A 27,285-nucleotide genomic window follows, 5' to 3' on the forward strand; every position below is an offset into this window, starting at 1 on the left:
TCAGCTGCATATTCCTATTCTCTGCCAGTCAGTCCTGCAGTGGAGAGAGAGAGAGACAAAGAGAGAGAGAATGAGAATCATCAACTGAATTATTATCTGCTCCCCAAATTAATATGTACTCCTAACACTCCAATGTGACTATATTTGGAAATAGATTCTTCAGACACAATAAGATTAAATGAGATCATAAGAGTGGGATCCTGATCCAATAAGACTGGTGTCCCTATAAGAAGAGGAAGAGACACCAGGGATGAACATAGAGAAAAGGTCACGTGAGGACACAGCGAGAAGGTGGCCTTCTGCAAGCCATGGAGAGGGTCGCTATGGGACATAAAATTGGCTGCCACCTTGATCTTGGACTTCCAGCCTCCAGAACTGTAAGAAAATAAATTTTTGTTGTTTAAGCCCCCCAGTCTGTGGCGTTTTGTTATAGCAGCTGGAGCAAACTAATACAATCATCATCATTGAGGTTTATTGAAGGCTCATCACATTCCAGGCACTGTTAATAGCTCATGACTCCCACCATTTTACTTAATCCTCACTCCTATCTTTGGAGGGAAGTATAATCATATTCCTGGGTTTTTTTTTTTTCCTTTTTTCTTTTTTTTTTTAAGAGGATTTGGAAGCACAAATAAACAAGGCAAAGCAGCTTATTGCGTAAAGCAAATTACTAATAAACGTCTTACTTGTGAAATAACTATTCAGGGAAAGAAATGGAAAGGTTTGGTAGATACAGGAGCAGGCTCTGTTGCCCAGGCTGGAGTGCAGTGGCACTATTTCGGCTCACTGCAACCTCTGCCTCCCAGGTTCAAGCGATTCTGTTGGTAAAAGGCCCCCCAAAATCTGGCCATAAACTGGCCCCAAAACTGCCCCTAAGCAGTGGCCTGACCCTCCGGATCTTTCTTTTCCAGAGGACACTGGGCAAAAAGTAGTTGCCCCAGTGACTGTTCGACCAGCATCTCAAGCAACTGCTGTCAGTTCTATTTAGGCAGGAATCCAGCAAGCTAGAAGAGAAGGGGATTTAGAGGCTTGGCAGTTCCCTGTTAGAATACATCCCCCAGACCAACAGGGAAATATTATAGCTACATTTGAGCCTTTTCCTTTTTGAGTAATTAAATTACTCAAATAATTTAAACAAGCTATTAATGCTAAAAAAAATGTAGAAATAATCAGCAAGTCAGGCCGCTAGATAGGGGAAAAAAGAAAACTGCTGATCCGGAAATATGTCCAAAATGTAAAAAAGAAAAGCATTGGGCTAATCAATGTCACACTAAGTTTGATAAAGATGGGAACCCGATTTCAGGAAACACCATGAGGGGCCAGTCCTGGGCCCCGTTCCAAACTGGGGCATTTCCAGCTCAGGCCATTCCCTCACCCCTGTACAATGTCTGTCCCCTGCCACAGCAGGTAGTGCCACAGTAGATTTATGCTGCACAAAAGCTGTGAGCCTTCTGTCTGGGGAACCCCCACAAAAGGTCCCAACAGGAGTCTGTGGACTCTTGCCAGCAGGGATGATAGGATTACTTTTAGGAAGGTCTATTTTAAGTTTAAAAGGGATACAAATACATACAGGAGTCATTGATTCAGATTACCATGGGGAAATTCAAATTGTTATATCTACTTCTGTTCCCTGGAAAGCGGAGCCAGGAGAGCGCATAACACAGCTCCTGATTGTGCCATATGTGGGAACGGGGAAAAGTGAAATGAAACCAACAGGAGGATTTGGAAGCACAAATAAACAAGGCAAAGCAGCTTATTGGGTAAATCAAATTACTGATAAACGTCCTACCTGTGAAATAACTATTCAGGGCAAGAAATTGTAAGGTTTGGCAGATACAGGAGCAGACATTTCAGTCATTTCTCTACAGCACTGGCTGTCCACATGGCCAATTCAACTTGCTCAATTTAACATAGTTGGAGTTGGTAAAGCCCCTGAAGTATATCAAAGTAGCTATATTTTGCATTGTGAAGAGCCCAATGGACACCTTGGGACTATTCAACCAATTACAACTTCTGTACCTATAAATTTATGGGGGAGAGATTTGTTACAACAATGGGGAGCACAAGTTCTAATTCCAGAACAATTACATATCCCTCAAAATCAACATATAATGTATGAAATGGGGGATATCCCTAGTATGAGGCTAGAAAAAAACTTGCAAGTTTTGAAAGAACCACTTCAAATGGAGAGACAAAGTTCCCACCAAAGATTAGAATATCATTTTTGATGGTGGTCATTGTTAAGCTTCCAGAACCTATACCTTTAAAATGGTTAACAGATAAGCCAATTTGGATAGAACAATGGCCGCTGAGTAAAGAGAAACTGGAGGCTTTAGAGGACTTAAAATTGGCCTTTAATAGTTATAGATTTAACAGACTGTTTTTTCACTATCCCCTTAGCTGAGCAAGACTGAACAGTTTGCATTTACAATTCCTACAGTAGCCGGGCGCAGTGGCTCAAGCCTGTAATCCCAGCACTTTGGGAGGCCAAGACGGGCGGATCACGAGGTCAGGAGATCGAGACCATCCTGGTTAACATGGTGAAACCCCGTCTCTACTAAAAAATACAAAAAACTAGCCGGGCGAGGTGGCGGACGCCTGTAGTCCCAGCTACTCGGGAGGCTGAGGCAGGAGAATGGCGTGAACCCGGGAGGCGGAGCTTGCAGTGAGCTGAGATCCGGCCACTGCACTCCAGCCTGGGTGACAGAGCAAGACTCCGTCTCAAAAAAAAAAAAATACAATTCCTACAGTAAACAACCTGCAGCCTGCTGTTGTTTCATTGTTTTACAGATGGGTCTAGTAATGGTAAAGCTTCTTATTTTGGCTAGAAAAGTAAAGTTTTCCAGATGCCCTATACTTCAGCTTAGAAAGTGGAGCTTGTAGCTGTAATTGAGGTATTGACTGCTTTTCATATGCCTATTAATGTGATTTCTGATTCTTTATACATGGTCATTCCACACAGTTACTTGAAAATGCTCAGTTATGATTTCATACAGATGAACAACTGATGACAAAAACAAAAAGAGGGAGAAAGGCCTTATACAAGGGTCTAGCTGCCTTCCCCTGCCTCCCCACTCCCTCTCTGACCCACATCCTACTTCTCTGCCCATTCTTCACACTACTGTGGCCACCTTGGGCTCCTCACTATTTCCTGAACATGCCAGGCAATCCTGCCTCAGGGCCTTTGCACTTGCTGTTCCCTCTGCTGGATATGCCATTCTTCCAGACCCTCACATGGCTCCCCACTCCCTTCCTTTGCTCAAATGCTACCGTCCCAGGGAGGCCTTCCCTGACTCGTTAAATGCCACCCCACTCCACAATCTTTGTCCTGCTTCCCAGCCTCACTCCTCTCCTTAGCACTCATCCAACATACTATCTTTTTTAAAAAATTTATTATTATTACTTTTTTGAGACAGGGTCTCACTCTGTGCTCAGTGTGGAGTGCAGTGACTTGATCTTAGCTCACTGCAGTCTTGACTTCCTTGGGCTCCAGTGATCCTCCCATCATAGCCTCCTGAGTAGCTGGGACTATAAGTGCATGTCACCATGCCTGGCTAATTTTTATATTTTTGAGAGAGATGACAAGATGTCTTGTCATGTTGCCCAGGCTGGTCTCAAACTCCTGGGCTCAAGTGATCCGCCCACCTTGGCGTCCCAAAGTGCTGGGATTACAGGTGTGAGCCACTGCACCTGGCCCATCCAATACACTATCTATATTTCACTCATTCATTGTGTTTCTTGATGATATCCCCGACCAGAATGCAAGTTTCTTGAGGGCAGGGACTTTCTGCTGTTTCTTCCCTTGGTATCCTCAGTGCCTGGCACAGAGCGGTCACTCTGCAGATATGTATAGAGAGGACGAACATAGTACTTACTACATTCCAGGCACTGCTTTAAGTTTCTTAGAAATATTCGCTCACTAGACGGGTGTGGTGGCTCATGCCTGTAATCCCAGAACTTTGGGAGGCTGAGGCAGGCAGATCATGAGGTCAGGAGTTTGAGACTAGCCTGACCAACATGGTGAAACCCCGTCTCTACTAAAAATACAAAAATCAGCCGGGTGTGGTGGTGCACACCTGTAATCCCAGCTACTCAGGAGGCTGAGGCAGGAGAATCGCTTGAACCTGGCAAGCAGAGGTTGCAGTGATCTGAGATCGCTTCACTGCACTCCAGCCTGGGCGACAGAGTGAGACTCCATCTCAAAAAAAAAAAAAAGCGAAAGAAAAATTCACTCACAGCAACCCAGAGGGTCAAATGCTGTTATTATCATCCCCATTTTGCAGATGGGCAAACTGAGGCACAGAGAAGGGGAGTGGCTTGCCCACAGCCTCACTGCTAGTAAGTTATGGAGCTGGGACTTGAAGCCAGACAGCCCAGCTCTAGTGTCCTCTTCTATCTCTTTGTTGCTGTGATCCCATTTTGGAAACCAATGAGTCAGATGCGCTCCTCAGGGGTCCCTATCACCCTCCCAGATGGGGGTGTTGGTTTCATCTCTGTTTCCTTGTTGAGCCAGCTCTGTGTCTCATGAGGGTTGAGTGGATGTTGCCCAGTGGACAGGGGTGAGGGATGGAGGTACCTTAGGCTCTGGATGATGGTGAAACACACGCTTCCAATCAGTGTCCCAGCTCCCAGGATCCCAGCCACAAGGAGCCCAATGGCAGAGCCTCCTGACAGGGACAGAGTGGGGTCCGGCTCCATGGGCTCTGCTTCTGTGGGCTGCGTGATGGGTTCTGGGGACCAAGGAGGGGTGAGATTGGAGGAGCCATCTGCCCGCCCTCCCTGCGCACCCCCTCCTTCTGCCATTCCCCCTCCCAAGTGTCTCTTCAATCCATCCTTCTCTTCCATCCTCCAGGTCTCCGGTCCCCTCTCCTCCCTGCTCTCCTGCCCCAGTCCAGCGCCCATCCACCTTCCTACCACATGGAAGCCAGGAGGATCTTTCTAAAGCGCGCACCTGACACTGTTCCTCCCCTGCTCAGAACCCTGCTGTGTCTCCCCAGCACCCTGGGGCAGAAGTCAGTTTCTCACCTTAGCTTTCAAGGCCCTGCCACCTGGCCAGCCTCATCTCTCTCATTGCCCTGCCTTTATAGCCGTGCAACCCTGGACTCCACTCAACTTTCCAAGCTCATCCCTTTCTTTCTCTCTTGCCTCCAGGCCTGTCCACGCTGCACTCTTTCTCTCTGGAATGCCATTTCTCTCTCTTGGCTTGCATAATTCCTTTTTTTTTTTTTTTTTTTTTTTTTTGAGACAGAGTCTCCCTCTGTCACCAGGCTGGAGTGCAGTGGCACAATCTTAGCTCACTGCAACCTCCACCTCCTGGGTTCCAGTAATTCTTGTGTCTCAGCCCCCATGGTAGCTGGGATTACAGGCACATGCCACCATTCCCAGCTAATTTTTGTATTTTTAGTAGATTCGGGGTTTCACCATGTTGGCCAGCCTGGTCTCAAACTCCTAGCCTCAAGTGATCCACTCGCCTCAACCTCCCAAAGTGCTGAGATTACAGGAATGAGCCACTGTACCTGGCCAGCTTGCATAATTCTTGTGTATTATGGTACCAGCTCAGATGTCCCTTCTTCCAGGAAACCCTCCTTAACTCCTAGGCTGAGTCCCATAGCTCTCTGGGCTCCCCCATCCTAGCCCTGCCCACTCTGGTGATCACTGTCTGTGAACACTGGACTGTGAGTCTTGTGAAGGCGGGGCTGCAGCTGTCTTGGTCACCAGAGTGTTCCCAGCACTGCCCAGCATGGGCTGGCCACACAGCAAGTGCTCATAAACATTTCCTGGGCAGCTGATGAATGAGCAAAGGGGGTCTTGGAAGTGTTGTCCTTCTCAATGAATATCAGGGTCACTAGGTGCTATAAGATTTACATTTACCCCCCCAGTGCATCAGTCCTGAAGCTCCCACTGGACCCTGGCCAGGGAGGTGAGGTGGTTCTCTGGGACCCAGCCAAGCTGAGATTCCCATCACCCCTTCCATTTCCATGCCCCAGCTCTGAACCTTGACTCATGCATTCTTTGCTACCCCAAATACCCTCCCTCTCTTCTCTCCTGGCCAGTTCCTCTGCATACCTCTAGTTCACTCCAAGCCATGGTAGTCCATTTTCGTACTGCTATGAAGAAATACCCAAGACTGGGTACTTTATTAAAAAGGAGGCTTAATGGACTCCCAGTTCCACATGGTTGGGGAGGCCTCACAATCATGGCAGAAGGTGAAGGAGGAGCAAAGGCATGTCTTACATGGCAACAGGCAAGAGAATGTGTGCAGGGGAACTGCCCTTTGTAAAACCATCAGAACTCGTGAAACTTATTGACTATCATGAGAACAGCATGGGAAAAACTCGACCCCATGATTCAGTTACCTCCTACCAGGTCCCTCTCATGACACATGGGGATTATGAGAGCTACAATTCAGGATGAGATTTGGGTGGGGACACAGCCAAACCATATCACCATGTGTCCCTCCATGAATAACACACTAAAAACAATATTCACCATAACAGCTGCTATTCAAGGCACCTGCTGCCTGACAGTTGTTCTGCCAAACTCAGTCACCCCTTGTTTTCATTCCTTATAACAACCCTGCGGAGGTATATAGGATTACCCCCATTATACACATGAGGAAACTGGGGCTCAGAGAGGGTAAGTCACATGCCCTAAGTTACGCAGCCAGGAAGGCATGGGAACAGGGACTGAACTGAGTTTTGACCGGGTCCCAAACTACTTCTCTGATCTCAGCAACTTGCTGTCATTTTGATTGCTCCATATACTGACTGTATATGGTAATAGGTACAATTAATAATGACAATGCTAATTGCAACAGTGATATTGGCTCATGGTTATTGAGCACTCATTAGTGTTCAATAGTGCTAGACATTATTGTTTTAAGCTATTCACCTGCTTATCTCATTGGATACTCACAACCACACTCTGGGGTAGGCACTATTATCTTCCCAGTGCTATAGATGAGGAAACTGAGGCACAGAGAAGTCAAGGCACTGGGTCAGAGTCACACAGCCAGGGATTCAAATTCCAAAGCCATTGCTTTGAACCACTCCTTAGATGATGACAATGGTGATTTTTAAAATTTTTTGAGACAGTCATTCTCTGTCACTCAGGCTGGTGTGCAGTGGTGCGATCACAGCCCACTGAATAAAGAAGAAGACGACGAAGACGAAGAAGAAGAGGAGGAGGAGGAGGAGAAGGAAAAGGAGGAGGAGGAGAAGAAAGAAGGAAGAAGAAGAAGAAAGAAGAAAAGGAAAGAATAAAGAATAAAGAAGAAGAGGAGGAGAAGGAAGAGGAGGAGGAGAAAAAAGAAGAAGAAGAAAGAAAAGGAAATAAGAAGAAGAGGAAGAGGAAGAAGAAGAAGAAAAGGAAGAAGAAGAAAAGAGAAGAAGAAGTAGAAGAAGAAGAAGAAGAAGAAGAAGAAGAAGAAGAAGAAGAAAGAAGAAAGAAGAAAGAAGAAAGAAGAAAGAAGAAGAAGAAGGCCTAATAATGCACAGTCTGCCAGGTGGACGGAACATTGGAATGACATTTTGCCTATAAAGGGTGTCACAGGGACTGGTCATAGAAGATGGCTCAATGGAATCAGAGAGGCTACCACAGGCTGGAGAGGGTGCAAGGCTCTTGGGTGGGATGGCGTGGGATGGGGGACTCACCTGGCAGCGAGATGGTCACAGGCTCAGAGACCAGCTGTTTCTTGCTGTTCGTGGCTATGCACATGTAGGTGCCCAGCTGTTCCCAGGACAGCCGTCAGATGAACAGCTTCTCTCCCATCCCACAGGGCACCCCATTGAAGGTCCAGCTCAGCACGGGCTCAGGGTCCATTGTCACCACCCACTGCAGGATCACAGAATAGTTGAGCTCACTCTGGATGACTCCCCGGATAGCGGCTGGGAATGTCTTCAGTGGCATTAGTTGGAGGCTATCTGTGCAAACAGGGAAGAAGGCCACAAGAGTGGACACCACTCAGAAAAGCTGGGCATTTCTTCTGCCCACCATAGAGATGTCCATTCTTTCGTGTGTTCATTCATTCATTAATTCACCAATGAATGTGTTTGAAGAGCCTGGTCTGTGCCCAGTGCCCCCAATCCAACCCCTTGCTCTTCCCACTTCCAATGGCCAGCACCTGCATCCCGTTGCCTAAGGACTTTCACTGCTGGCCAAAGCCTACTCTGCCCATGGAGGCAGCAGGCTGGAAGTGCTGGGGAATGAGCAAACCAGGGAGCAGCCCTCCACAATGCCGGGACAGGTTGGTGTATAAATTCCCCAGCTCCCTCGCTGTCATGTGGGATGACTCTGCAGAGTCGTTCCACACCAGGGCCCTGAGTTCCCCAATGGGACTGTGCTCCAGTTGCCCATAGTAACCAGCTTGGGAACAGAGCTTTTATTATTTCCTGGCTTCTCTGTGTAACTTCCTCACTCTCCAGTTTCTTGCACCTCCCAAACAGACTATCTGACCTTGAATCCTCGCCGCTGGATCTGGGTGAACCAAATCTAGGACTCTAAGACTCTAGGACTTGGGGGCTCAGCATTGATTAAACAGATACAGTCGCTGCCCTCATTAAACTTAACGATTGAGTGAGGAGAGGGTCAACAAACAGACAAATACATATAGTGGTTGTAAGTGCTGTGAGAAAAACTGCACAGGGCTGTGGTGTTGGGTAAGCCCGTTTCAGGTAAAGTGGGTCAAGGAGGGCCTCTTTGAGGAAGTAATGTTTGAGCAGAGTCCTGAAGAAGCAGAGGAAGGAGCCATGTGGATTCCTAAGAAAAAAATGTTCCAGGCAGAGGGAACAGCAAGTAAAAGGCCCTGAGGTGGGTGTGAGCCAAGGTGGGCATAGAGAGGAGGGAAAGGGAGAGAGGGCTGGGAGAAGAAGTCAGAGAGATAATGGGAGCAGATCATGCTGGGGTTTCCTGGGCTAGGGTGAGGACTCTGCTTCTGACTCTGATTGCGGTGGGACCCATGGGAGGACTGCACAGTGGAGGGACGTGAGTTGGCTTAGGTTTGAACAGGCTCACTCTGACTATCATGTGAGAACTTGACTTTAAGTTTGCAGGAGTGGAAACAGCCCAGTGAGGAGGTGACCCAAGAGGTCCCCACTTCTTGTCCGCATTTTCAGGTGAAAGGCTCTGAAGTTTGGGGGTCATTAGGGCCAGGGTTCGTGGTCAAGTAGGGACACATCTGGGATTTGAACTCCCAGACCGTACTGGGAACTTCCACTTAGAGCTGATTTCTGATTTCAATGCAATGTTCTAAGTGACAAGAACTTTAGCACAACCAGAGAGCTCACGGATGGCTTCCTGGAGGAGGTATCTGAGTTAAGCCTTGAAGGAGGAGGAAGAGCCCACTAGGTGTACGAACAAGAGGCAGTGTAATAGCCACCTGGATTGGGCTGTTTTTTTTTTGTTTTTTGTTTTTTTTTCTCGAAACGGAGTTTTGCTTTTTCATCCAGGCTGGAGTGAAGTGGCGTGATCTCGGCTCACTGCAACCTCTGCCCCCCGGGTTCAAGCAATTCTCCTGCCTCTGCCTCCCTATAGCTGGATTATAGGCATCCGCCACCACATCCAGCTAATTTTAGTGTTTTTAGTAGGGATGGGGTTTCGCCATGTTGGCCAGGCTGGTCTCAAACTTCTGACCTCAGGTGATCCACCCGCCTCGGCCTCCCAAGGTGCTGGGATTACAGGCATGAGCCACCACACCTGGCCATGGATTGGGCTCTTACCATGAGCCAAGCACACATGTTAATCCATGGCTTGTTATACTGCAAGCAAGACCCATGCCCAGGTGTCTAAATCATTTAGTAGACTGTGATCAACATTTAAAACATGGAAAGAAATATTATAGAAAACATCAGAGAGCATTGCTCATAGTAATAACTGTCATTACACTTTCCTTTTGGTTAGTTGTGGGATATACTGGGCATGATGTGAAAAGCATTTCTTACGAAAGCCACTGGATGTATTCATTTAATCCTCACAACAATCCTATGATGTAATTATGATTATTCCTTTTTTCTTTCTTTCTTTCTTTCTTTTTTTTGAGACAGGGTCTTGTTCTGTCACCCAGGCTGGAGTGCGGTGGTGCAATCATAGCTTACTGCAACCTCCACTTCCTGGGCTCAAAGGTTTCTTCAGAGTAGTTGGGATTATAGACGTGCACCACTACGCCCAGCTATTTTTTGTAGAGATGGGGTCTTACCTTGTTGCCCAGTCTGGTCTTGAACTCCTGGGCTCAAGTGATCTACCCACCTTGTCCTCCCAAAGTGCTTGGGTTAAAGGTGTAAGCCACTGTGCCTGGCCTTATTCCCATTTTGATGAGAAAAGGAAGGCTCAAAGAAATCAAGTCCTTTGAAACAAACAGGGCTATTATTTTTTTCTTTTTGAGACAGGGTCTTGCTGTGTCCCCCAGGCTGGAGTGCAGTGGCAAGGTTACAGCTCACTGCAGCCTCAACCTCCCGGACTCAAGGGATCTTTCCATATCAGCCTCCTGTGTGCCTGGGACTATGGGCGCACATCACCAGGCTTGGCTAATTTTTAAATTCTTTGCTGAGATGGGGGCGGGGGGCGGGGGTCTCATCATGTTGCCCAGGCTGGTCTCAAACTTCTGAGCTCAAGCAATCCTCTCACTTCAGCCTCCCAAACTGCTGGGATTACAGGTGTGAGCCATAGCACCTGGCCAGGGCTAACATTTACTTGCTGTTTGTCAGGCATTGTTGTAGGCATTTAGCACAGATTAACTCACTCCTCACAGTCAACCTATGAGGTAGGTTCTGCTATGACCTCATTGCACAGATGGGGAAACAGAAAGTTACTTTTTTGCAGGGACTCAGGGGCATAATGGATGGCAGAGGGATTTGATCCAGGGAGTTCTGGCTGCAGAGCCTGCACCACCGAGCATGAGTTCCTGCAACCTCTCTCTTTAGAAAGGGCGCTTCGGGCTGAAAATGGCATAGGCAAAGGTGTGGAGCTAGGCCTTTAGAAGAATTAGCCTTCAGGTCAGGCACGGTGGCTCATGCCTGCAATCCCAGCACTTTGAGAGGCCAAGGCAGGTGGATCACCTGAGGTCAGGAATTCGAGACCAGCCTGGCCAACATGGTGAAACCCTGTCTCTACTAAAAATGCAAAAATTAGCCGGGCGTGTTGGCGCATGCCTGTAATCCCAGCCACGCAGGAGGCTGAGGCAGGAGACTCGCTTGAACCCGGGTGGCAGATGTTGTAGTGAGCTGAGATCACACCACTTCACTCCTCCAGCCTCGGTGACAGAGCAAGCCATCTCAAAAAAAAAAAAAAAAAAAAAAAAAAAAAAAAAATTAGCCTTCAAATCACAGAAATACAGATGGATGAACCTCAGCGGTCCATAAATTCTCTGGGAGGGGAGTAAAAACCCCTCTGTGCAGAAGCGGGGTTCTAAGCGCGATCCCCACCTTTACATTGTACCATGGAGATGTTGCCGGGCTGGAGAGGCGGCACGGAAGTAGAGAGGCCCCAGGATCAATGAGTTGTCATACGACCTTTGCTCAGTCCTTTGCTCGTCACATGACCACAGGCCATTGACATCACCTCTCTGAGCCTCAGTTTCCCCCTGTGCAATGGTTGCTGCACAACCATCTGGGTTGCTGCTCAGAGCTGCTGCTTCTTAGGCTGCTGGGAAATCATTCAGTGTCTGACACGTCAAGAATGCCCAGTGAACTGGCTCCCTTCACTATTTTTTTTATTTTTAATTTTTTTGAGGTGGCGTCTCGCTCTGTTGCCCAGGCTGGAATGCAGTGCCACAATCTCGGCTCACTGCAACTTCTGCCTCCTGGGTCAAAGCAATTCTTCTGCCTCAGTCTCTCAAGTACCTGGAAATACAGGTAGGTGTGTGCCACCGTACCTGGCTTAATTTTTTGTGTTTTTATCAGAGATGGGTTTCGCCATGTTGGACAGACTGGTCTCAAACTCCTGGCGTCAAGTGATCCGCCTGCCTCGGCTTCCCAAAGTGCTGGGATTACAAGTGTGAGCCACCGCGCCCGGCCCTATCAACTAACTTCTATTTTGCTTCAAATATAATTTTGAATGTTGCTCCTGCAGATAAACTTTCTGATGGAATTGTTCATTTAGTGTCTGTCTCCCATAATGGACTGAGAATTCCATGGTGGGAGAGATCAACTCTATGTTGTTTACTGCAGAATTCTCCCTCCTCCAGGAAGTCCTCTCAGACTCCTCAAAGGGGCCAGGTGCTCTCTGGGCTCCTACAGTCCTGTGGGTTCCATCCAGTCCTGCCAACTCTGGGTCATCACTATCTGGGGATCAGTCTGTCTCCCTCCCTGGACTGCGAGTGCAAGGATGAGAGGAAGAGGCCAGGGCTGTCTCAGTCCCTATTGTGTCCCCAGCAATGCCCAGTACAGGGTAGGTGCTGATGACTTGTTGAATAAATGGATAGCAAAATGTTCCCACTCCCCCAAGCCTTCCCCCAAAGTCCAAGCCCTCCTAGCCCATATCACTGTTCTTAGGGAATGAACCCCTTTTCTACACACCCATTCATGTGCCTGCTGTGGAGATGGGAGCGCACGTGGAGTGGGCTGACTAGTGAGTGGCCTCCCTGGACGATCTAGAGGCCGGATTCATTGGGTTGGAAGGAATACTTGGCTAAACCCTTTGGGATTCCGAGGGGTGGGGATAGGGGTGAGCCCCAAAGGCATTCGCCACTAGCAACCTGTGGTAGAATGTGCTGGATGGCTGCCAACATCTCTTCTCGCCTTCTTCATTTAGTCACAAAACCCCACATTCTAGCTAGGGAGATGGCTGCCTGGAATAAAGACTACATTTTTAACTCCTCTTGCAACTAAGTATGACCAAGTGACTAGATTCCAGCCAATGGGATGTGAGCAGCCACTATGCTGGGCCTTAAAAGGAAGGCATTTTCACCTCCTTTCCCCTCTCTCTGGTATGTTGGTTGCAATGCAGACGTGATGGGAGTCACCTTGGATCCCATAAATGTGACAATACCCTGTCAATAATAGAAAAACTCGAAGAACCCTACATCTTGGCACCATGGAGCCACTGCATCATCCTTAAACTGCTTATGCCAGACTGTTACGGGAAAGAGAAATAAACGGAGTCTTGCTCTGTCGCCCAGGTTGAAGTGCAGTGGCGTGGTCTCGGCTCACTGCAGACTCCGACTCCTGGGTTCAAGCGATTCTCCTTCCTCAGTCTCCTGAGTAGCTAGGATTACAGGCGCCTGCCACTATGCGTGGCTAATTTTTGTATTTTTAATAAATATGGGGTTTCACCATGTTGGTCAGGCTAATCTTGAACTCCTGACCTCGTGATCCGCCCGCCTCAGCTTCCCAAAGTGCTGGGATTACAGGCATGAGCCACCGCGCCCGGCTAACACTGGAACTTTTTGAGTCTTTGTTAGAGCATCAGAATCTGAACCCTAACTAAGTTGATTTCTATTATGAACTGAATTGAGTCCCCCACCAAACATATATGTTGAAACCCTTACCCCTAGTACCTCAGAATGTGACTGTATTTGGAGATAAGGTCTTTAACGAGGTGATTAGGTTAAAATGAAGTTGTTAGGATGGGCCCTAATCCAACCTGACCGGTATCCTTATAGGAAGAGGAAGTTTGGACACACAAAGAGACACCAGGGATGTGCACACACAGAAGAAAGACCATGCAAGGACAGGATGAGAAGGCAACCTTCTGCAAGTCAAAAAAGAGAGGCCTCAGAGGAGATGAAACCTGCCAATACCTTCATCTTGCAATCCATCCTTCAGAACTTGAGGGAATAAGTTTCTGTTGATTAAGCCTAGAGTATTTTGCCCAAGCTGACTAAGAGTCTCTGGACTATCTTCTAAAAGGAGGATGGGTCTGGTTACTCTCAGGACTTTGTTTTCCTAAATCAGATATGAAAGTTTGAGTCCAGGTGATAAAAATATAGATGAGGTTGAAGGCTGCTACCAGAGACCTTCTCTACCTTTCCCAAGTGACGATGAATGCGTATCTCATGATTGTCTGTTGCAAGGTTTGGCTGGTGTAATTTGGATATTTATCCCTGCCGAAACCTCATGTTGAAATGCGATCCCCAATGTTGGTGGTGGGGCCTGGGTAAAGCTGTTTGGGCCATAGGGGCGGATCCCTCATGGCTTGGTGCTGTCCTCATGGTAGTGAATTCTCATGAGATCTGATTGTTGTAAAATGTGGCACTTCCTCTCTGACTCTCTCTCTCTCTTGCTCCTATTCTCACCGTGGGAGACACCTGCTCCTCCTTTGCCTTCTGCTATTATTAAAAAGCTCCCTGAGGCCTCCCTAGAAACTGAGCAGATGCTGGCACCACGCTTCCACCTGTGGAACCGTGAGCCAATCAAACGTCTTCTTTTTTTAAATAAATAACCCAGTCTCAGGTATGTCTTTATAGCAATGCAAGAACAACCTAACACAATGACAAAAAATAGCCACAACACATTGCAACTCCTCTCCTTAAGAGGTGGGGCCTCTTTCCCTCCTGTTGAAGCTGAACTGGCCATGTGACTTGCTTTGGCCAATAGAAGGTGATGGAAGTAATGGTGGTCAGTTTTGAGCCTGGGCCTGAAGGAGTTTTGGAACTTCACCTCTTATTCCTGTTCCATTGCTCAGTGAACAAACCCAGGATAGCCTGCTGGAGGTTGGGAGGCTATGTGGCCCTCTCACCCCCATCACTCCAGCCACCAGCTAGTCCATGGCCAGGCACATGAAGGAGGTCATTCTCGATCAGCCAACACCCAGACACCTCAACAGCTGACCACAAGAACTGTCCAGCTGGATAAGTGATTGACGTTTTAAGTTTTGGGGTGGTTTAATGGGGAGCAATGGATAACCAGCACAGAATGTGTCCTGTGGGCTCTTCTGGGGTCCTGTGGGTCTGCTTTCTGAGAAGTCAGTCCCTCCCACTGTGGGGCCCCACTCACTCTTGACATGGATCTGCTTTGTTGCACTCCTGCGTCCCCTGCTGGTTTCCAGCACAACGGTGTAGCTGCCCGAGTCCTGAGCCGTCACGTTTCTAATGACCAGGCTGCCTTGGGTTCCCAGCATCTCCCGGCCAGTGTGAGCAGGTCCTGGGAGGCCCTCCGGGGAGAATATCATGGCTGCTGGCTGGGCGTCATACCCTCGGAACCAAGACGTAGTGAGAATACCTTCAAGACTTCCAGGGACAGGAAGGTGGACACTGGCTCTTTCGGTCAAGGTGTTCAGCTGTGCCGAGAAGGGCAGCTCCAAGAAGACAGAGCAGGTGCAGGATGTGAGCAGGGTGCCTTGGAGGAGCAGGGAAGGAGGAGGAGACAAGGGGAGCAAGTGAGACCAAAGGCGAAATGCTGTCCCTGCAAGTGACCGTTCCCAAGCCACTGAAAGTGAGTGTGGAGCATCAAGAGTTGCTGATGACAGTGACAATAATGAAAAAAGTAGAGTAGAAATAACAGAGAACATTCACTAGCACCCACCACAAGCCTGACTCTGTTCTAAGTGCCGAATGTGTATCAAATCATTGATTCCTCTCCTTGATCCCATGAAGCACACGCTTATACTGGATGTTGCAAAAATTGGTTTTCTACCCTTCTCTGCTCCACTCTGCTATCTGAAAGGCTGACTTCTCTGAGCTGTGTTGTTGGGGTCCCCTTACCTTTTGCTGCTGGTTGGTTTCTGTCAGCGGGCACATTGGCAGAAGAGGAGAGGGCAGCAGGGGAGTAAGTTTGAAGGGATTAGTACTACAGTTGGCTGGGTCCTTTTGTTCCAGCCCACAGCTCCTGTTGAGTGTCCCTCTCCATATACTACTAATGTCTTCTGGTTCTGGGATCTGCTTTGCTCCTTATGGCTTCTAGCCTGAGGGAGGTGACAGCTCCCTGCTGTTGTTAGCCCCTGGGTGCTGTATTATTCCATGTTGTTCTTCCTATGCCTCACCTACACTTCTGCTGCAAATAGTCCCTGTCTTAAACTCTCCTTACTACTCCCTTAGAGTTGACCATCTGTTTCTTGCCTCAACCCTGACTGATATGACTGTTATGCCAAATTTACAGATGAGGAAACAGAGGCTCAGAAAATTTAAAACATTTTTCCAGGATGTCATAGGTGGTAAACAGCAGTACTGTGATCCACAAGCAGGCAATCAAAATTCTCAGTCACTAAACTATATTGCCTAACTCTTGCCTTAGTTTCTCTCACTTCCTCTCATTAAATTTCCATATTGCTTGGAACTTGGAGTCAAACCCTTGGAGTTTGGTTCTGGATCCCTGCAGGTACCCAACCTGTTCTTTCTCTCACTGGAGTGGTGTGGTAGGACTACAAGCTCTAGCCATAAAAGACCAAAAAAAAAAAAAAAAAAAAAAAAAAAGGATATAAAATGAAAAGAAACACCTGAAAGGTTAAAAACAATCCCATCACTCACAAAGTCAAAAGAACAATGACAACCAGGAGAAACTCTTTCTAACTGATGTCACGAAGAGCTCATTTCACTAATATATAAAAAGCTCCTGGAAATCAATAAGAAAAATATCAGCAACCCAACAGAAAAATACACATAGCATATGAATAGGCAGTTCATGGAAAAGAAAATTTAACTGTCTTTTGACATAGGAAAAATGCTCAATTCTACTCATCGTAAGAGAAATGTAAATTAAAACAAACTGAGATAACCCTTTCAGCAAAGATCCAAAAGTTTGATGATTTGTTGTTATGGTGATGCTGAGGGCAATGGGAACTCCCACACTTTGCTCATACAACTCCTACAGAGGGCAATCTGGCAAAGTCTTTCAAAACTACAAATTCCTATAGCCTTTGACCCTGTGATTAAATGTCAAGGAATGTGTTCTATAGATAGACTTTCACAGAACAAAATGACTAGTGCATAGTGTTTTTTACCACACCTTATTTACAATAGCAAAAGATTGGACATACCCAACTCTTCAACAATAGAGGACTGATTAAATAAATAATGAACCATTATTTCCACACAATGGAATAATATAGCTATGTCAAAGAATGAGGAAGAATTCATGAACTCTATGAACTGAGTGGGAAAAAATCACTGTGGAAAGCAGTTAAGATACAAATGACAGCCAGGGCTACATAGCAAAATCCTATCTCTACAAAACAATTGAAAAATATTAGCCAGGCATGGTGGTGCATGCTTGTAGTCCCAGCCACTTGGGAGGCAGAGCCAGGGGGATCACTTAAGCCCAGGAACTGGAGGCTGCAGTGAGCTATGATTGTGCAGCTGTGCTCCATCCTGGGCAACAGAGTGAGATCCTTTCTCAAAGAAAACCTGTAATACGCTGGGCGCGGTGGCTCATGCCTGTAATCCCAGCACTTTGGGGGGGCCGAGGTGGGTGGATCACGAGGTCAGGAGGTCGAGACCATCCTGGCTAACACGGTGAAACCCCGTCTCTACTAAAAATACAAAAATTAGCTGGGCGTGGTGGCGAGTGCCTGTAGTCCCAGCTACTGGGGAGGCTGAGGCAGGAGAATGGCATGAACCCGGGAGGCGGAGCTTGCAGTGAGCCGAGATCGAGCCACTGCACTCCAGCCTGGGCAACAGAGCAAGACTCCATCTCAAAAAAAAAAAAAAAAAAAAAGAAAAGAAAAAAAGAAAATCAGTAATAACAACAACAACAAAAACCCAAGCAAAAATATGAGTTCAAGCTGCCAAATAGTCTAGATGATATGTTACTGTTGGTGTAAATGAGGGAGAAAAAATATATATATTTGCTTTGGCTTGTAAATGGATAAAGAAACAGAAAACAGTGACAATTTGTGTGTGTGGTGGGGGGAGTGACATGAGGAACTGGGTAATGTGAATAGGATAAAAAGACAAAGTATTCTATATATCTTTGAGATTGAACCATGAGATTGTATAGCCTACTCTAAATTTTAAAAACTTGAATTAAAGAAATGAGAATATAAATTAGGTTCTTCTTTGCCTCTCTCACACACATGCATGTAGGTACACATAAATTTACACCAGAATGCAGTTACCAGAATTGGACTGTCTGGGTGCAAGTCTTGAAACTTACTAACTCTGGTGACTTTTGGAAAGTTACTCAACCTCTCTGGGCCTCAGTTTCCTTATCTATAAAATGGGAATAATATCTCCTTTTTATGACTTTGTAAGGATTTTAATCTAAGGAACAAAGATTCTCAACTGGGGACAGTGTTGCCACCAAGGGGACAATGGCAATGTCTGGAAATCTTTTTGGTTGTTACAACTGGGGTTGGGGCAGGGTGTCCTACTGGCATCTTTTGGGTAGATGCCAAGGATGCTACCATGTGCAGGTCAGTCCTTAATAACAAAGCACCATCTGTCCTTAAGTGCTAACATATGTATTTTTTGCTCTTTTTTTTTTTTTCTTTTTTAACAAAGAAAAAAGATTTATTTTGGCTCACAGTTCTGGAGGCTGGGAAGTCCAAGTGCATGGTACTGGCATCTGGTAAGGGCCTTCTTGCTGTGTTATTCCATGGCAGAAGTGCAAGTGAGCACTCTAGATAGAAAATGGAGTGTTAATATTGAGAAGCCCTGCTCTAATGTTTGTGAAGTGTTGAGAACAGTATACTAACAAGGTGACTGTGGCTAAATGCTTGACATTATAATTATCATTATTTTCATTGTTATCATTCTTGCCTCAACAGCAAGTCCTGGGTGTACTGTAATCACTTATTTTAAAAATCTCTTGAAAAAGCAATATAATAGATGGCTACCTTTAAGGATCAGAAGTATCCACGTACAAGATGAATGTTAAAACATCAGCTCTCTTCCTGGTTAAATGAATGAGATGTGGTGGCTAGAGATAACCACTCCCAGGAGCTCATCACCAGATACAAACATGATGGGCTCTGGAAGGGTGTGTGAGATCTCAGAAGCAGCTTCAGGTGATCAGCTGACACTGCATGCTGGCTGAGTGCCAGGGACCATGCCAAGCCCTACCAACTTGGTATCCTGACCAGGATACCTCATTGAGCCCCCTGAACAACTCTGAAGTTGGTGCTGGTCTGTTTTACAGGCAGGGAAACTAAGGGACAGCAAATTTGAGTCTCAGATTCAAGGTCATAGTGGAGAGCTGGGAGTTGTGGGGGGTCACTCATTGCCCATCTCCATTGAGTTAATCTCCAAGTCAACAGCTGTTGTAACTGTCCTTCCTTCCCTTCCCTCCCTTCCTTCCTTCCTTCCTTCCTTCCTTCCTTCCTTCCTTCCTTCCTTCCTTCCTTCCTTCCTTCCTTCTTTTTTTGAAACAAGGTCTCACTCTGTGGCCAAGGCTAGAGTGCAGTGCTGTGATTATAGCTCATTGCAGCCTTGAACTCCTGGGTTCAAGCAATCCTCCCACCTCAGCATCTCGAGTCTCTGGGACTGTAGGTGCACACCACCATGCTCAGCTAATTTTTAAACATTTTTTGTAGAGATGGAGGTCTTGCTATGTTGCCCAGGCTGGCCTTTGTGATTCTCCGGCCTTAAGTGATTCTCTCCTGGCCTTAAGTGATTCTCTCACCTCAGACTCTGAAAGTGCTGGGCATGAACCACCATACCCAGCCTTGGTGTGACTTTTTTACCCACCCTGCTCATAAATCTTCCATGGCTCCCTTATAACCTTAGGACACAGTGAAGATTCCTTCTCGTGGTTCTCCTACTACTGCTCCCTGCTTCTCTCAGCACTCTCCCCTCATTCTCTGCATCAGCCAGACTGAACTCCTTGCGGTTGTTTTAGCCTTCAGGCCTTTGCCAATGCTATTCTCCCCACCTAGAATATCATTCCTCTTGACTCTTTAACTTCCTGTGATTAAAGTTTTTTGCATAGATAGGCTGGGTGCAGTGGCTCACACCTGTAATCTCAGCACTTTGGGAGGCTGAGGCAGGTGGATCATTTGAGGTCAGGAGTTCAAGACCAGCCTGGCCAACATGGCAAAACCCCATCTCTACTCAAAATACAAAAATTAGCTGGGTGTGGTGGGGGGCTCCTGTAATTCCAGCTGCTAGGGAGGCTGAGGTAGGAGAATTGCTTGAACCTGTGAGGTGGAGGTTGCAGTGAGCCGAGATTGCTCCAGCCTGGGTGACAGAGCGAGGAAAGAAAGAAAGAAAGAAAGAAGGAAGGAAGGAAGGAAGGAAGGAAGGAAGGAAGGAAGGAAGGAAGGAAGGAAGGAAGGGAGGAAGGGAGGAAGGGAGGAAGGGAGGAAGGAAAGAAAGAATAAAAGAAAGAAAGGAAGAAAGAAAGAAGAAAAGTTATAAAAGAAGGAAGAAAGGGAAGGAAGGGAAAAAAGAGAAGGAAAGGAAGAAGGAAAGAAGGAAGGAAGGAAGGAGGGGAGGAAAGAAGGGAAGGAAGGAAGGAAAGAAAGAAGGAAAGAAGGGAAGGAAGGGAAGGAAAGGAAGGAAGAAAAGAAAGGAAGGAAGGAAGGAAAGAAAGAAGGAAAGAAGGGAAGGAAGGGAAGGAAAGGAAGGAAGGAAAGAAGAAAGGAAGGAAGGAAAGAAAGAAGGAAAGAAGGGAAGGAAGGAAAGAAAGAAGAGAAGAAGGAAAGAAGGGAAGGAAGGAAGGAAAGAAAGAAGGAAAGGAAGGAAGGAAGGAAGGAAGGAAGGAAGGAAGGAAGGAAGGAAGGAAGGAAAGTTTCTGCACAGGCATTCCCTCTTCTGGTCTTCCTGACCCTTAGGCGTGCTTGCTAATACATACTGCAATGTTTGGACGGGGACTTCGAATGACTTTGATGGGGGTGATGGAAGGTCTTGCCACAAAATGATAGGAATAAAGTCTTATAACTTTAATATAACTTATAAATACCTGCTCAAGGTTTTGCTTTTCTATTCTGATGGAATAAAATGCTGCATTCATACACTATCATGGAACAAAGCACACAGAGACGCGGTTTGTGTCAGCAATGCCCTACCTTTCTGAGGTTCTGTTTTGATTTCGACAGCTTCAAGGTCTTGCCTGGTCACTGCCTCCCCAGCTTCTGATCTCAGCCCTCTCTTCTGGGTCTCCCTCTTCCCCCTGCATGGTCCCTCCCCACCCACTCTGGGTCACTGCTTCCTGGACATGGCTCTGTCTTTCCTCCTGGACTGTGAGCCCTGGGAGGACAGGACTGAGGCTGTCTTGGTCACGGTAGTCTCCCCTCCACCATCCCATGCAGGCCGGACACAGAGGGAACACTTGGGGAGTGTTTGTTGAACAAATGACCAGAAAGGAAGATCTCAGGCCATGCAGTCCGCATTCTGGAATTGCGTTCTAACTCTGACACAGCAGCAGGTACCAGGTGATTCCGGCAGTGTCCCCAAAGCATCCTAAGAAGAAGACCTCACATCTTAGCCACCCTTGCTCTATCTGGTGTGGAAGCATAGCTCTACCTGTAGATTTTTAGGTTGCTAGACCTGGGTTCATAACCCTGACTCTACCACTTATTATTTCTGGGCTCTGAGCCTTAGTTTCTCCACTCATCAAGGAGGGAGGGTGAGAGTACCATTTCACAGGAGTGCCTGAGATTCAATGAGATCATGAATTTTTAGGGCTGCTGTGCTCATCTGTTTTCACCTGGCTGATAAAGACATACACGAGACTGGGTAATTTATAAAGAAAAAGAGGTTTAATGGATTCACAGTTCCACGTGGCGAGGGAGGCCTCACAATCTTGGCAGAAGGCAAGAGGCAAGTCTTATGTGGGGGCAGGCCAGAGAATGAGAACCAAGCAAAAGGGATTTCCCCTTACAAAACCATCAGATCTGGTGAGACTTATTCACTACCACAAGAGCAGTATGGGGGAAACCATGCCCGTGATTCAGTTATCTCCCACCTGGTCCCTCCCACAACAGGCAGGAATTTTGGGAGCTACAATTCAAGATGAGATTTGGGTGAAGGCACAGCCAAATCATATCAGCTGAGGTCAATCTAAGTTAGGTACTAGCACTCTCAGCTTGAATTCATTGGCCTCCCCAGGCCAAACCTGTTTCTCATTCTCATTCCAGTGAGAAATCCTCATTCTCATTCCCAGTGAGGAGGTCCTGTTCTCTGGGGCAACCTGACTGCTCTCTCCCCTGCTGGAAATTGTGAAAACTATACTCTACCTGGCATTGTCTCTAGAACATGCCTTCCTTCCTCTGCTTTTCTACACATGGCTTTAACTGAGAGCCTATATATGTGTGTGTGTGTGTGCGTGTGCACGTATGTGTGTGTGTAATTTACAGCTTTATTGATATGTAATTCATATACTGATAGAGTTTGAATATTTGTCCCTTCCAAATCTCATACTGAAACCTGATCCCCAATGTTGGTGCTGTGGCCTAGCGGGAGGTGTTTGGGTCATGGGGACAGATCCCTCGTGAATGGCTTGGTGTCCTCTCCACGGTAGTGAGTGTTCTAGCCTGGTTAGTTCACTCGATAGCGGGTTGTTTAAAAGGGCCTGGCATCCTTTTCTCCCTTTCTCGCCATGTGATGCACCTGCTCCCCTTTCATTGTCCGCCATGATTGTAAGCTTCCCGGGACCTCACTAGAAGCAGATGCTGGCACCACATTTCTTGTCTTGCACAGTTTGCAAAACTGTGAGTTAAATCAACATCTTTTTTTTTAAAAAAAATAAATTACCCAGTCTCAGGTATTCCTGTATAGCAACACAAAATGAGCTAATGCACATACCAATCCATTTACTCCTACCCAACACCCCCACCCAACATGTTTTCACCACCTTCTTTTGAAATAGTAGTGGGTTATAATTCAATGTGAATGGTATATTTTTAAAGGGTGACATAATGTTTGTTCTGGACACTGATTAAGTTATAACCTTGCCTCTATTTTTTCTTTTTAAAATTAACAAATACAAATTGTGTATTTTTATGGTGTACAATGTGATGTTTTAAGATATACATACATTGTGGAATGACTAAATTGAGCTAATTAACATATGCATTACCTCATGTCCTTATTTTTTTTGTGGTGAAAACACATAAAATCTACTTTCTTAGCCAATTATTTACTCATTCAAAGTGTACAATTCAAGAGCTTTTAGCATACTCACAGAATTGTGCAACCATCACCACAATCAATTGTAGAACATTTTCGTCACCCCCCAGGAAAACCCTGCGTCTCTTGGGCACCACACCCTAATCCTTTCACTCCTAATGGGATTTTTTTTTTTTTTTTTTAAATATAAGAGTAGGCTGGTGTGTTGGCTCACACCTGTAATCCTAGCACTTTGGGGGGCCAAGGCTGGAGGATTACTTGAGCCAGAAGTTCAAGACTAGCCTGGGCAACAGAGTGAGGCCCCGTCTCTACAAAAATAAAAACTTAGCTGGGCATGGTGGCACGCGCCTGTAGTCCCAGCTACTTAGGAGGCTGAGGTGGGAAGATTCCTCAAGTCCAGGACTTAGAGGTTTCAGTGAGCTATGATCCTGCCACTGCACTCCAGCCTGGGTGACAGAGCAAGACCTTTCTCCCTCTCTCTCTTTTTCTCTCTCCCTCTCTCTCTCTATAGTATTACTCATATATACTCATATATATATATATATATATCCATTTTTATACCATAAAACTTAGACACCTAGAGATAAACACTATGTTTTGGAACCTTTTTTTTTTTTTTTTTGAGATGGAGTTTCACTCTTGTTGCCCAGGCTGGAGTGCAATGGCATGATCTCAGCTCACCGAAACCTCCGCCTCCCAGGTTCAAGTGATTCTCCTGCCTCAGCCTCCCTAGTAGCTGGGATTATAGGCATGTGCCACCATGCCCGGCCAATTTTGTATTTTTAGTAAAGACAGGGTTTCTCCATGTTAGTCAGGCTGGTCTCAAACTCGTGACCTCAGGTGATCCTCCCGCCTTGGCCTCCCAAAGTGCTGGGATTACAGGCGTGAGCCACTGCACCCGGCCATGTTTTGGAAACTTACTTTTTTTTTTTTTTAAGCTTTATGTTGCCCTCCCTTCCTCCCTCCCTCCCTCCCTCCCTCCCTCCCTCCCTCCTTCCTTCCTTCCTTCCTTCCTTCCTTCCTTCCTTCCTTCCTTCCTTCCTTCCTTCCTTCCTTCCTTCCTTCCTTCCTTCCTTCCTTTCTAGATGGACTCTTGCTGTGTTGCCAGGCTGGAGTGCAGTGGCACAATCTCAGCTCACTGCAACCTCCCCGTCCTGGGTTCAAGCGATTCCCTTGCCTCAGCCTCCCGAGTAGCTGGGACTACAGGCACGCGCCACTACGCCCGGCTAATTTTTTTTGTATTTTAGTAGAGACAGGGTTTCACCATGTCGGCCAGGATGGTCTTGATCTCCTGACCTCGTGATCCACCTGCCTCGGCCTCCCAAAGTGCTGGGATTACAGGCATGAGCCACCGCGCCCGGCTGTTTCTATTTCTTTTAAACAAAAAGTAGAATTATATTCAGCAATTCTTACAAGGCATCACAGAAAACAACCTTTGCTCCTCATTATAGAATAATTTGGAAAGTAAAGTAAAAAGCAGCAAAACAAATCCTTAAGCTTAATACTCAGATAACCACTTTGGGGAGTATATTTTCTTTGAGGGTTTTTCATAATTTTTAAAATTAATTTTTAATCACACTAGAGCTTTTCCTTAGGAAAAAATGTAGACCCATCTAAAGCCAAATCTCCCTTGACCTCCACCCCTACGCTTGTCCTCGTCACACTCTCCAGGCACCTGCTGTTATCGAGAGAACATTTTGTGTTTACAGAGTTGAAGTTTGCGGCACAGTTGCTTTGTTTTTGTTTGAACAATGTTTTGTAAGCTCCCCCACCTCACTTTGCAAACATGTTGTAAACCACTTTCTAAAAGCTGGTTGCTATTTTATTCAGTGGCACAGCCAATTCCCAAAGTACCCCACCCTCCCCGCCCCCACCCCGGGAAGAGCCAACAACACACAGCATGCCTCATTTCCATCATAAAACTACAGCCGCCTAAGAGAAACTTTCCAGCCTCCTTTTCTTTCCTTCCTCCCCTCTGCCTACCGCCCTGAGAGACGCCTAAGACAACGGCTCTGATGAAATAGGGAAGAGACCCGCCACGTTCCTTTCCACCTTCCAGTGTGACACAGGCCTGAGCTGGGGACAGAGCAATGCTTTGAACTAGGTGGACTTTGGGGTTTTAAAATTACACGGAACTGAACTTTTTTTTTTTTTTTAAGGTGGAGTTTCGCTCTTGTTGCCCAGGCTGGAGTGCAGTGGCACGATCACAGCTCACCACAACTTCTGCCTCCTGGGTTCAAGCAATTCTCTTGCCTCAGCCTCCCGAGTAGTTGGGATTACAGGCACGCGCCACCACGCCCAGCTAATTTTGTGATTTTAGTAGGGACGGGGTTTCTCCATGTTGGTCAGGCTGGTCTTCAACTCCCAGCCTCAGATGATCCGCCCACCTTGGCCTCGCAGAGTGCTGGGATTACAGGCCTGAGCCACCGTGCCCGGCTCAGAACTGAACTTTTAAGACCTGGATAAGGAAGCAATTCATTCACTATCTGAGAGGCAGATGTGTGTGGTCTCTGGAAAGTGTGATCTGGGAAGCCAGCCCATCTGGCTTCAAATCTTCAGTTTGCCACTTCCAAGTGTGCGACCTGGAGAGGGCACATGACCTCTCTGAACCTCGGTTTCCTCTTCTGTGAAATAGGGATCATACATCCCTGATCTCAAAGAGTTGTGATAAGACTTAAATGTTACTACAGAAAAGCACTTAGAACAGGCTGACAGGCTGGGTGCAGTGGCTCACGCCTATAATCCCGGCACCTGGGGAGGCCGAGGCAGGAGGATCTCTTGAGCCCAGGAGTTCGAGACTAGCCTGGGCAACATAGTAAGACCTCATCTCTACTAAAAATAAAAAATTAGCTGGGTTTGGTGGCGTATACCTGTGGTCCCAGCTACGCAGGATGCTGAGGCAGGAGAATGGCTTCAGCCCAGCAGGTTGAAGCTGCAATGAGCCATTATCAGGCCCCTGCACTCTGGCCTGGACAACAGAGCAAGACCGTGTCTCAAAACAAAACAAAACAAAAAAACAAAAGCCCCAAACAGGCTGGTGTATAGACCTATTCAGTTACAGTGACCTTCTATTATGGCTGATGTTATTATTTTATGATTGCTATTATTTATATTTATTATTACTAGGTTGCAGATTGCTGGGGTGAGACAGGGCATTCTGGTGGAAGGGGGCTGGGCTGGGGTCTCAAATTCTGATCCTGCCCCTTGCCAGCCCTGCCATCTTGGGTAGGTGACCTGGTCCCCTCTTTGCACCTCACTTCCCTTCTTCCTAAAAGAAGCCAATAGGGTCATCTCTTGTGGCAGAGTGACATTCAAGAATTCCCATGAGTTGGGTGCCTGAGCTGCATGGGCCTCAAACTGACAGGGTCGAAGCTCTGAGTGGGGGCGACTTGGACTTGTAAGGAGACTCTCTCCTCCTTGTCCCTGGCCCATGGTGAAGCCGCTGTCTCCAACACACCTGTTAAAAGCAGCTTCCTCCAGGCAGGGGTGTGGCTGGAGCTGATGTCTGGAGGACTCCTCATCTTGTATTCTGTCCAAGGACTGTGCAGAGAAGGTCTCCTCATCACATGTGGGGTCTTTATAGACCTATACAGTCATGTCTGCAGCCCTGGCCCCGCACTGCAGGACCCCGCCCACGATGACCATGCCCTACCCTGGCCACTTCCCCACATGACTTACCAAGTTGGCTCGGAAGTCACCTCCAGCCGCATCCTTCTCCAGTATCGGGTCAGTGGTGGTGGTGGGTGGGGACCAGGCTGGGACAGGGTCCCTGGGGAGGGGGCTCTGAGGCTTTGCTCTCATTCTCTCACCCTACAATCCCCACGGGGAGATGGAGGGAGAAACAGAATCGCCTGCTCCTATCACTCACTTCAAAGTTAAGGAATGGCCAAAGGTCAACCTGGTAGGAGGTGACGGGGCTTTCTGCTGGCCTCCTGGCTTCTCCCCTGGACTCTGAACCACACCTTTTCTCCTCTGTAAAATGGAGGCGTTAATAATAGTGCCTGCCCCAGAGTCAGATGGGGCCATGGACACGAGGCGCTTGGAGTAGTGCCTTGCCATGTAGTAGGCGTTCAACGAATGGCAGTCACTATGAAGTTAATGCTAATTATAATTTGGTGTCTAGGATGTCCTGGAGTCATGTTTAGAATCCCATTATCAGGACCTCGCTCAGACTATATCCTGAATTTTAGATTCTAGAAGGATAAGCTACACTAGCTCCTTTTTCCTCACCCTTCTCACTCCCCAGGTCTATTCTTTCCTCCTCAAATGATAATTATCGTGCTCAAACTAATAGCTGGTGTTTGTTGAACACCTACTACATGCCGGACACAGCATTAACCCTGTAACACGGT

At 47.0% G+C, this 27,285-nt stretch overlaps 1 protein-coding gene across 1 annotated transcript; it reads right to left on the minus strand.

The window, feature by feature from the left end:
- IGSF23 (immunoglobulin superfamily member 23) lies at nucleotides 1–26,932 on the minus strand. The gene is given in 4 exon segments (XM_073016302.1): nucleotides 1–34; nucleotides 4,577–4,730; nucleotides 7,653–7,922; nucleotides 26,608–26,932. Coding segments are annotated over 4 exon segments (585 nt in total). The 5' UTR covers nucleotides 26,735–26,932.
- Nucleotides 26,933–27,285: the final 353 nt, after the last annotated feature.

Source organism: Chlorocebus sabaeus, chromosome 6 (genome assembly GCF_047675955.1).
Source record: "Chlorocebus sabaeus isolate Y175 chromosome 6, mChlSab1.0.hap1, whole genome shotgun sequence".
Taxonomy (NCBI): domain Eukaryota; kingdom Metazoa; phylum Chordata; class Mammalia; order Primates; family Cercopithecidae; genus Chlorocebus; species Chlorocebus sabaeus.